Source organism: Sarcophilus harrisii, chromosome 3, assembly GCF_902635505.1.
Source record: "Sarcophilus harrisii chromosome 3, mSarHar1.11, whole genome shotgun sequence".
NCBI lineage: Eukaryota > Metazoa > Chordata > Mammalia > Dasyuromorphia > Dasyuridae > Sarcophilus > Sarcophilus harrisii.
The window spans coordinates 554,819,248-554,832,049 of NC_045428.1; the positions used below are offsets into that span (position 1 = coordinate 554,819,248).

The 12,802-nt window shown below is 35.0% G+C and overlaps 1 protein-coding gene across 1 annotated transcript in view; it reads right to left on the bottom strand.

Moving 5' to 3' along the window:
- The window catches only part of STX12 (syntaxin 12), a 32,844-nt gene that overhangs the window by 17,383 nt on the left and 2,659 nt on the right, over nucleotides 1-12,802 (bottom strand). The window contains exon 2 of the mRNA XM_031962479.1: nucleotides 4,334-4,403. Coding sequence (XP_031818339.1) covers nucleotides 4,334-4,403 — 70 coding nt within the window. The remainder of the gene's footprint in view (nucleotides 1-4,333; nucleotides 4,404-12,802) is intronic.

Here is a 12,802-nt window from a genome sequence, read left to right on the forward strand (position 1 = left end):
AAATAGAAGACAAATTCCTTTTCTTCATGGTTTCCTTTTTTCTGCTCCCTTTTAAAGATTTCTATAGGAAAGATAAGGCCCTGCACGTCCTTCAATTTTTATTTAATTTTTTAAAATAAACAAGCATTTTTTTTTTATTCCCACTTCCCTTCACCACAATTGAACAAAAAAAAAAAGAAAATCCTTGTAACAAATATGCAGCACCAAATAAAGCAAATTCCCATACTGGTCCATTTGTTTCCAATTCATTAAATCTTTGTCACCAAAAAGCAGCTTCTAGACCAGAGAAAATAATTGAAAAAGGGAACTGACAAGTCCCCCTTTCTTACAAGTGGTACACCACATTGCTATTTGGAGACTTCTGCAAAGAAATTCAAATATGTCAAAAGGTTTTTCTCATCCTTTGAATGAAAAAGGAAATATTAAAAATATTTTAAAGAGGAAACTGTAATTTCAAAAGCAGAAATGGAGTCAAAACAAAGTGATTCAAAGAACCCAGATATTCACCATGCCAACTCACTGTTCTTTCTTTCCCTTTTTTCTTTTAGAAATTGATGCTTTTTGTTTTTGTTTCATAACACAATTAGTTCCCAATATAATTCCTCACTCCATCCTCATTGCTTTTTTCCTCAAAGAAACACAGTTACTCTATAATCAACAGAACAACTAAGTCTAACAACATATGCTCTACAATATTCTGCATTGGTAGTATTTCACATCTCTTCCAAGAAAAGGGGGTGGGTATTATATATGCTGTTCTCTGGAATAAAGTACATTTACTGAAATTAATGTACAGTCAACTGTTTTTCAGCACTGTTATGATTTAGATTACTTCGGTGATTCTATTTTTCTTTCCTGACTTACCTACCCTAATACCTTTGGGTCACTTAAAATATTTAGATGGATTTGTGATCCTACTGATGTGGGTTCTCAGTACAATTTAGATGGTCATCTATTCACACTTTATTATCCTAAGCAATTCATATTCTCATCCTCCTTTAAATCTTTCATGTAGCATTCAGGAGGATTTTATATTCTATTCAATAAAAATGTGTTCTACTCTAGATAATCATTTATGAAAGCCTCCCTGTTCCTTTAAAACAACAACACTTGAAGTGCACGTATATGACTCCAAAATTTTATAGAGATTGAAAATAGGCTCATGGAACAGTAGTCAGTAATCATCTGTTGGTTGCCTTTTTTTTTTTTTTTTTTTTTTTTGAAAGTCAAATATCTTTTTAAATTCTTTGGTCTCTTCTTTCAACTGTCTTGAGAATTGACCCTTCAAACATGTACTATGTGTGGCAGGACCTCCTCTGTGCGTCCTGAATCTAGTCTGGTTGCTTGGTACCTTTTATTTTAGGGTCATTTCTACTTCAATCAGTCAACAAGAATGATTGAGCACTATACAGAATGGTGGGGATACAAAAAATTTTAAAAAGAGTCCTCATGGGGCACATCAAGGTCTGTGATGTTCAAGTCCAAATATGATGGTTCTATTACTAGTAATAGACAAAAACGATCTGTTATAGATTAGTGACACTTTCCTCCATTTTCCAACTGATTATTGTGCTCCTTCCAGTTCTATCCTTAAATGCTCTAGGAATGATATACCTGGCTAGGTTCCTTACCAAGCTTTCTGTAAACTTGTTTGTCCTTCCACTGCTTCACAAGGAAATACTGCTCGTGATTTCCATCTTCTTCCAATGAAGGATTTTGAAAACAAGTGTACATTCTAAGCCAGTTTTGTCCTTGACTGCTATATCTCTTCTTTTGGCAAGGAGATCAAATGTTTGCTGGCTGGAGCTATCTCTGGGTTCTTTGTTTCTGGACTGTGGCAGATTTACAACGGTTAAACTATACCAGCCAGTCCATTTCCCATTTTCAGACTTGACCATTTACTTAAAGATGATGGAATGGATCATTAAGCTAGTAAATATCTGAGGTTGGATTTGCACTCAGGCACATGAGTCTTCCTGGGTTAAGGATCAGTGCTCTATCTTCTACCATACCATCTAGCTGTCCCATGTTGAAGCTTAAGTTATAATTATCTTGATGATGGTCCTTTTGGCAATTCTATACAAGATGACCATATGTCTGTCCCATGTTGAAGCTTAAGTTATAATTATCTTGATGATGGTCCTTTTGCCAATTCTATACAAGATGACCATATGTCTCATGACAGATTTCTGCAATAACATTCATTTCTTATATAGAGTCACCTAATCTTGCCCTCAATAGCTTTTGTATAGGCTATTACAACCATGTTCTACTTTGTCTCCCTCTTTCTACTTTCACCCTTCTCTGATCCATCCTCCACAGCGTTATGAGCAATCCTATCCCTCTGATGAAGTTGGGGTCTGGCACCAAATGAAGGGGTTCTGTAGCAATTCACTTGAAGAATTCACAAGGGCTTTCTCTTTGATATAAGGTACTTTTATTTATGAAATGAAATTCAAACAAAATGAAGAAATAAAACATATCAGGAGTGGCAAACATGAAATAGTTATCAGGAGAACATCTAGTTAGCAAGAAAAGAGGTTTTTACTAAGTAACAGTGGAAAAGACAGGTTCCCCAATGGAAGTCACAACTAACCAGGAGAAAGGAAATACACCATGCGGTAGGAGTATACTACTGACTGGCAGGCTAAATCTATAGAGGAACGTAGCACTTTAAGGTGGGCTAATCCCAATAAAGATAAAGCACAGATGGCATGGGCCACAGATTTATTGGGGATTTATAACTCCACAGATTTTGGGGTTAAATAACTTGGCTTTCTGATTAGATAAAGCTAAGCTGGTCCCATCAGTGCCCTTCCCTACTTGCCTTAGGGAGTATTATAATATTATCAGTACTTCAGACTTTTTCAGCCAATGTTATCTAGTTCTTGGGAACTCATCACCTCATCTTGGCAAAAATCTTCTGTGGCTCTAATTTGCAAAATTCTCAGCTTTATAATCCTTCAAATTTGGTCCTAATTTATTTTTCCAAGATGATTTCACATTTGGAGATCTAGTAGCTAAGTTAAGTTACTAAACTATTACTAAACAGATGGGCCAGAAAATGTGGACCTTATTTAAAATAAATATACTTTAAAAATACTATTAAAAATAAATATACTCTTAATATTATGAAACAGATTGTTAGGAATCAGTTTCCCATTATAGACTTTCATTAACACTACCCACCCATGAGATTCATTTCAATAATGATTCCAACCTAATTAAAATGGGAAAGGGGTATTTTGAGGCAGAGTTAAATGACTTGTCCAAGGTCACATAGCTAGTATGTGTCTGAGGGGGATTTGCACTCAGGTCCACCTGACTTCAGGGTCATTATTCCGTCCACTGTGACTAATTACAATTTAGGAATGGAAGGAGGTTCCTTTCCCATTTCCCTTAAAAACTATGATAACATTTTCACTCTTATTTTATTTCTCAGGTTTTTTTTTCCTTCTTGATCTAACTTTTCTTGAACAGCAAGATAACTGTATAAATATATATATACATATATTGAATTTAGCATGTATTTCAATATATTTAACATGTATTAATTACTTGCCATCTAGGAGAGGGGGTGGAGGGAAGGAGGGGAAAATTTAGAACATAAGGTTTTGCAAGGGTCAATGTTGAAAAATTACCTATGCATATGTTTTGTAAACTTTGATAATTTAAATTTAAATTTAATGAAGAAGAAGAGGAACAATAAGAAAAGGAAGAGGAAGAAGAATAGGAAGAATAAGAAGAGGAGGAGGAAGAGGAAGGAGGAGGAAGAAGAAGAAGGAGGAGAAGGATGAGGAGGAAGAAAAAGAGGAGGAGGAGGAGAAAGAAAGAAGAAAACTGTGCTAAATTGCCTTAAGAAGGCAAATCGGGCACTTGAAATTTTAGGGCAAGAATGTTTACGACCTTCCACTAATGTCCTACCTACTCTGGTACTATGGAAGTGACTCAAGATTTTAGAAGGCTGTTGTGGGATGGGAAGAGGAGAGAAACTACAGGAGGTGCTATCAAGTTAAAAACATTTCCATTTGGAGCTTAATAAATATATATCTTGGCCTAGTTACAAAGAGATTTGACCATTAGGAGATTCAGCAGGAATAATTCATAAGACAGTGTATCACAGCACTGATGGTTTCTGGGTCTCCATCAATGGGAGAAATACCCATCCCAATGAAACTCACAGATCCTTAAAATATAAAGCTCATGCTACACTAGTATTAAGTTCTGCAGCTTTTTATATCGATCCAGTTGTGACCCAATCTCTAATTTTCACCTCAAAAGCCCTGAAAGATCAAGGGGCCTCAAAAGCCTTAGTCTTCTTAGAATTACTCACAGATTTTCCTGAAGTTTGCTGCAATCTTGCTTAGTTCCCAGTTGGCTCATCAAATTCTTGATTTGAGCAGCTAGAAAAAACAAAAAAGATTTTTGATGAGGTAATAAGTAAAGGATAAAACTGCATTTATCACTGCTGCCCTATACTTCTTCTCTGATTTAGTTATTTCTTCATACCTTACCAAATACTAATCTCTGAGGAAGCTGGGATCAAAACCTGGGAAACTCTATTCTATCTCAAACTAATGACAAGGTGACCTTTTCCCTTATAGGATAACTATATGTTCCCTAGACATGAATTGTATGCCAGCCACAGACTGTTTTGTCACTCTGAAGTGAAATTTCATCAACATTCCCCCAGACCCATTATACTTCATTTTATTATGAGCTAAGGATTAAGTCAACTTATGATTAAAAATGTCAATGGGCACTAATAAAAAAATCACTAGGTCACCTTCTTCAGCAACTTTTGATTAGATATGACATTCTTATTTTTTTTTTTAATGACCTTCTTTCTATACTTATTTTTTCTGTGTCAATTTTATCCTCCCCAAGCCTCTAGATTTTTAGGTCTAAAACTTGATTCCCCCCCCCCCCCAAAAAAAAGTCTTATTTTCAGCCGTTCATTTTTTTTTTAAAAGAGTCCAACTGCACAAAACTTATAGAATCCTTCAATGTTTTATCATGATAGCATGGTGATTTTGGATTCTCAAATTTTTTAAAGTGATGTTTTAAAGCCATGACAGGTTCTCTTCAAGCTGAAAGGGCTTTTCACTATGGGTCCATTTGATTGGGCCTATTCAATCACAGGGATAGTTCAGGATAAGACCATCCAACAACCATTCTAGCTAACTTAAGGAAAGACTCATCACTCAGTTGGCAAGAGAATAATGAAATTTTTGGCTACAGTAACTCTCAAAGACAATATCCTGAGTTGTGGAAAGGTTGTAATCTAACAGATGGTATGGGTGTATCCATACCAACAAAAGCACAGATTTTGAAAAATAGTACCATCATTTTAATGAATAATGTAGCGACAGCTGGTCATGATATGAGAATACTTGGAAAGAAAAATTTCTGCTCAGATCAACCATATTTTATCTTCATGTTACAATACAACTCTAAAACAGTCTTTCCCATCATTGTTAAAATCTGTCAACCTGTGAGAGTGGCTGGAGGAAAACAGAACTGAATGCAACCAACTGAGCTATGTGGCAAAATGAACAGAGCTGGTTCAAATCCTGCCTCTGATATGTATTACCTTTGTGACCCAGCATAAATCACTTATTTTGTCTGCCTTAATTTCCTCATTTGTAAAATAGGGATCCTGATAGAATCTATGTTCTAGAGTTCTTGTAAAGCTCATATGATATAATATTTTAAAGTGCAATATAAGTGCTAGTCATTATTATTCATGAATTAAATTAAAATTTGTCATTACAAATTCAATTTTTATAGTTTAATATCCTTCAAATTTGGAAAATTCAGGGTCACTGATTTATGTCTGATATTCTCAAAGTGAAATGACTAAATCCCCTTCTGTTACCAAAAATAGGCTAATTAGTATGTTACCAAGAAAACTTTACTATAATCAACAAAATGTTATTTATAACAGTAATAACAGCTCCCTCTACAAAAGTTCTCCTTTGATATTTCTTACAGTAGAGAGGTTAGTCTAGTGAATGCAACTGACTCTGCATAGAATGCATAGAATACTCTGACAGTTTTCTATAGTAAGCTGGCAAAGCTCTAAGAATGGTCCCTTGCAATAAACTGTCTGCCAGCCCAAGACAAATATAGGTAAAAAACAAAGATGATCATCCCCAGTGGGTAGATCACAAATGAATTATTTGGCTGTTGTGACCATGAAATAGGTAAAAGATATCAAATGAACCTTGCTTTTGTGTGGCTTTTTTTTTTTATTTCTTTAATCAATATGACATAAAAGAACCAGTTATGTAAAATAGTTTATCTTATTTCACTGTTGGTGCTTAATGTTGAAATGTTTATCCAATGACTGATTCATTACTGAAGGAACTTCAATCATTTTTCCTCTAAATGAAACAAGAAGGCATACAGAAGCAAGAAGGATAATTCACAGGTTCTCCCAAGGGGCCAAATAAAGAAGCCGATAAGGTTGTTTTCATTGTGCTCCCAAAGGCATGAAGAAATAGTTTTCATGGGTCATTTGTTCATCACAAGAAGTACCCAAGATGAAAGAGAGAAACTAAGAAAAGTTTGACAAGATTCTCTCAACTAAATGAACATATAACTTGGTAAATTCAATTGCAGAGGGAACGTAATGGAAAATATTGCTCACAATTAAGAAATAAAAGTTTTAGTATCTGATTATGCTATATGAATGCAAATAGGAACAGAACAAATGCTTGACAAAGATCCTATATATAATCCTCTTCCCTTCCTCAACCAGTGATCCATCCCTTGAAATAAATATTTAAAGAGAAAGAAGAAAAAAAATCTAGTTTAGCAAAACTAGCTAATCTCAATCATACCTTCCAGTAGATGCAAGATACAAATTACACCCATAGTCTCATGGGGTCAAACTTTTGTTTGTTATCATAATTTCATTTGTCTCTTTTTATTCTAGCTATATTATTATAGTAATCATGTGTACTGTTTTCTTGGTTCTATTTGTTTCTTTCAAAATAAATCACATAAGTCTTCAGTGGCTTCTCTGAATTCTTCATTTTTATTATTTGGAGCAATTCTTCACATTCTTTTAGGTTGCAATTTTTTTGAAAGTAGTTCATATAGGGGCATCTAGGTGGTGCAGTGGATAGGGCACCAGTCCTGAATTCAGGAAGACCTGAGTTCAAATCTGGTCTCAGACACAACACTTCCTAGCTGTGTGACCCCAATTGCTTCGGGGGGTGGGGGGGGGAGTTGTTCATATCCCTTCACTACTAATACATTAGGAAATGGATAAAAGAATGTATAGAGATGAGACAAAATAGGTATACAATTTAATAGTTGCTAATCAACTTTTTAAGAATATCATCCATGATTTCCAATAATATCTCCAAAGACCTATTTTGGGAGGAATCTTCCCTTTGTAATACATTGAAAATTAGTACCTTACACATCTGAACAAATGTGGTGTAATGAAATGTTACTGTCATAAGAAACAAAGATGAAAGAGATCAGAAGATCTGTATAAATTGTTGAACAGTGAAGAGAACAAAGAAAACAATGTGCACAATAACTACAATAAAGTAAATGAGATGAACACTAAGACAAAACTGAACACTGTGTAATTGTATTAACTAATATCAGTCTCATGGAATGGATGAGGAAAAGCACCTCCTTTTTTTTCTCTTCTAAGCGTGGCTTTAGGCAGCTGGTGACTCAGTGACCTGGAGTGTGGAAGACTTGAATTCAAATGTGATTTCAGATACTTATTACTGTGTAATTCTGGGAAAGGCACTTCATCTCTACTAGTTTCAGTTTCCTCAACTATAAAGTGGGAATAATAAGTACCTTTCAGGGCTGTGGAGGATCAAATGAGATATTTGTAAAGTACTAGGCACAGTGCCTTAATAAATAAGTGTTTCCTTCCCTTCACTGGAGAAAGATTAAGGATTTGGTCATTGCTACTAGTTTGGCTTATCTGTTTTTCTTTGCTACAAGGGCAAGCTTCTACTTGGGGGAAGGGTACAGAAAGGAAGGAGTACACTTGAAAATGAATATGGGGGAAAAAATCAAACCCCCAAACCTTTTTTAAAAAGAGAAATAACTGACAGATAATACTTGGCCAAAAAAATCCCAAATTATGAGAATGGTCTATTCAATATAAGCATAGCCTTGATAAAATACGAAGAAAAGGTAAAACCATTTTTATAAGAGAACACACCTTCACAATCTCAGACTTGATCAAGAGATATAGAGAACGTGGATCTCATGTTTTTATTATTTGCTGGTTATGAAAATGCAATGGATAAAATCAAACAAAAAGAAGTCTTAAAGACTTCCTATGAGTATCTTCTGTTCATATGTTAAGACCATAAATGACTATGACAAGTACAACCGGGGAGACACACTGAGGTGCTATCAAAAAAGTAACCACTAAGCAAGGTAAAAAATAGGACATATAGGTCCATCAAATGGGTTTCCTAGCATAATGGAGAATATTCTGATCAAGGTCCAAATAGAAGAGCCAGTTTCTATAGATGGGGAGATTTTCCTGATGCTCTTGTTTTGAGAACAACATAGTGCTGATTGAAGGAAGTGCTTTTCCATATTATAGGCCTTCTTTATAGAGATCTACTGACACTTTAAAGAGATCAGCCTAGCAATTTATATAGGAAAAATATAACTGAATGATGAATATCAATTGCCCAGATTGACTAGGGTAGGCCCTATGGGAAGATAATTATCAGTCCCAGATTTGAATAGGAAAAACAGAATCAGCTGGATCCCATATGTGAAACTGTGTAGTGCTTTCAATGGAAATGTTATATGGCTACAAACTACTGAACACAACATGATTTTAGAAGAATCAAAATTAAAAGTGCATAAAATGGTAATAGAAAGATTCATGGTAGGTATACTTTCAGCAATGGCACATGCTAGACATGACAAAGTATATCAAGAATATTTTGTTTTGCTGTTTGTTATTTTCAGTCACAACCAACTCTTTGTGACCCCATTTGGAGTACTAGCAAAGATACTGCAATGGTTTGTCACGTCTTTCTCTAGCTCATTTTACAGATGAGGAAACTGAGGCAAAAAGCTTTAAGTAACTTGCCTAGGGTCATACAGCTGTATATCCCAGGCAAATCTGAACTCAGATCTTCCAAACTCCAGACTCAATGCACTATCCACTGTGCCACCTTGCTGGCCACATCAAGAACATGTATAATTCCAAAAAAAGGAGATGTGTGCTCAATATAGCAAGGAATTCTAGACAGACAGTTTGAGTGCTACTCTGATATCTGTAAAATATTAAAAGAAATAACAAAAGGTTTCCAAAACACAGAACAAGAAAATCTATAGAGAATTGATGGAACGTAACAATCCTGACTGAATATGGAAAAGTGAAGGAGGATTGCAACCCACAAAGGGAAAGGGAAAGGGAAAGGAAGTACTCCAGCAAATAGTGGATGACCTTTGTATTTAAATCTTGAGATTTACAAATTGCTTTCCTTGCAATTGCCTTCTAAGGTGTGTGAGGTTGTCCGCATTTTATAGATGAGGAGGCTGCAAGATAGTGGATAGAAGGCGGAACTAGGCATTAGGAAGACTAGGTTCAAATGCCCCACTTCTACCACACTCAATTTCTCTGAACCACACCTTCCTGATCAATAATGAGTGGGAGCTACACAGGTTAAAACTTCAGCACAAAGTCCATGAAATGACTTTATATGGCTACATTTTCTTATTAAGAAAGTAGGCTACTGTTCAACAATGAGATGAACCAAATCAGTTCCAATAGAGCAGTAATGAATTGAACCAGTTACACTCAGCGAAAGAACTCTGGGAGATGACTATGAACCACTACATAGAATTCCCAATCCCTGTGTTTTTGTCCACCAGCATCTTTGACTTCCTTCACAGGTTAATTGTACACTATTTCAAAGTCCAACTCTTTTTGTACAGCAAAATAACTGTATGGTCATATATACATATATAGTATTTAACATATACTTTAACATATTTAACATGTATTGGTCAACCAATTAACTAAAAAAAAGTAGGATTTCTTCAGAGGTCAAAGAAGACATGTGAATAGCTCACTTAATATGTATTAAACATCTTAAGATTCAGAGAACAGAGAGAAGATAAAAATCAACATTTAGCAACTCTGCATGTTCTCAGTGAGAACATATGGCTATAGAGTTCTTTTTCATCTTGTACTCTTCTGGAATCCTTTCTTGAAATTATGGTAGATCTGGATGGTTTTGTTGTTCAATATTTTTAAGTGCCTAGTGTGTGTAAAGGAATGTGCTAGATATTTTATATAGAAAAGAATGCATAGGATAACTTGCTAGTTGGGGTGAAAGAATTCTTTCTTCTTTGACACATATCATTCATTCACTCAATAAACATTTATTAAGTGCCTTTGATACGCAAGAAGACTACTGAAAAGGGAGGAGGGAGCTAGATCTGGAAGAACTTGAATGCCAAACAGAACATTTTGTATTTAGCTCCTGAAGACAATGGGGAGCTCCTGGAGTTTATTGTAAAAGGGGGTTAACCTTCCTGACTCCTGAGAAATAGCTACAGCAAACACTCACCAATATTAAATAACAAGAATAGACACCTTGATCAAAACCCAACTATTTCGAACCCTCATTTGACTTGGCCTTTATCTTTTCAGTCTTCACCCATCTTCAGTCCAGGCCTACCTGCTGCTTTTCACACACAGAGTTCCATCTCTCCTCTGCTATTCCCAATGCCAGAAATGCTTCTTACCTCTTAGAATCCCTCTTCTGCAAAAGGCATTTCCATGTCCCCAGCAGCTAGTGACTTTCCTTCCAATTTATATATGTTTTGTATACACCTATATATATGTATTGCTTTGCCTATTAGAATGCAAGCTTTTTTAGGGAGAGGACTGTTTGTGTTATTTTCTAAAAATCCCCACCACTTAGCACAGTACTTAGCATATAGTAAACTCTAATAAATGCTTGTTGATAAACTGATTTACAATGCATCAGAAAATTTACAAAGTTACACCTATTCTTTACTCAATTGAAAGCATTCTGCAGGATAAATTTTACTCTGGATTTACTTATTACATACTAATGCTCAGGACTTCCTGTTTAAAAAACAGGAAAAAATAACCTGTGATTATCAGAAATTAGATGTTCTAAAACAGTATTATGACAGGATTTCCTATTTTTAAGAAACCTTAATAATCAGAATACACATGCATTGTATGTGTATTCAGTTGTGTTGCATTCCTTTTAAAGTCATATACACGTATATTTTAGAGATGAGGACATCTTAAATTTCTCTATCACCAACATCTCGTTCAAAACAAGGACTGGCTAAAAAATTTTTGAAAGACTAGGAATTAAATCGGGCAGTCTAACAATAGCTGATATCCGTTTCATTATCTGTAAAATGAAATTAGATGATCTCTAAGAACATTTTCAGTTCTAACATCCTATGATTCAAATGAGGATCTGTTCTAAAACAAATATACTTCCTATCATTCACCATTAGGGATTCACAAAATAAGTCTCTAAATGAACTCTGGTCCATCCAAAACATAACGTCCACTAATATGAAAGATACTGACATCAAGAGGAAAAGCAGCTCTTCAGCATCTGCCTACCAGATGACTCAGTATCTTAAGAAAAAATTGAAGTCCATTAGTCAGATTATGGAGATAAGAACATATGAGGTAATTATGACCCTGCAATTTCCCAAATATACCAACATGGAAATTAAAATTGCATTTTCAGTTTTAAAAAACTGCAATTAATTTGGAACTATGCCTAAAGGGCTATGAAACTGTGTATATCCTTTGATCCAACAATGCCTTTACTGGGTCTGTGTCCCAAAGAAATCATAAAAGAGGGGAAAGAACCCACATGTGCAAAAATGTTTATAGTAGCTCTTTTTGTGGTGGCAAAGAATTGGAAAATGAGATGCCCAACAAGTGGAGAGTGGCTGAATAAGTAATGGTTTATGAAAGTAATGGAATATTAGTGTTCTATAAAAAATGATGAACAGGCTGATATTAGAAAGGCCTGCAAAGATTTACAAGAACTGATAGTGAGTGAAACAAGCAGAGCCAGGAAAATATTGTACACAGCAACAGCAAGATTGTGCTATGATCAGCTATGACAGACTTGGTTCTTCTCAGTTGTTCAGTCATCTGCATTCAGGGAGAGAACTATGGAGACTGAATATAAATGTAAATGTAAATCAATACATTCTACGTTCACTTTTTTTTTTCTTTTCTCATAGATCTCCCCTTTTGTTGTGATTTTTCTCTCTCAACATGATACATAAGGAAATATGTTTAAAAAAGAATGTACATGTATAAGAAAAATGTTTTTACATGTTACTGGGGAAAATAGAAATGAAAAAAAAATTTGCAATTAATATTACCAGAAAAAAAAGATTCAACAATGTTACTACAATTTTATCTTAAATGTGGATGTTGTCTGTTTCTAACAAAAACTAGAAATGGGCACTGGAAGTAACAAAGTGTTTTTGTTTATTTAAAAGACAAGAAATGAATTTTTGAGCATCATGGTTTCAGCTCACATAAGTATGATATAGTGAATGTAATAAACAGAGAAACTTGGAGAGGTTTGGGCTATGTGAACACAGTCACGCTAACAGTTAAAGGATTCTTCCTATTTCATTTCCAAATGGCATCTTAGATTCTCCACAAAGAGGTACAAGGGAGGATAGATTCTTTAGCCAGGCCTGCAGAAGGTTAAAAGTCATAAAATTAAAAGTATACTAGGCTGGTAGTTGGCAAGAAGAGACT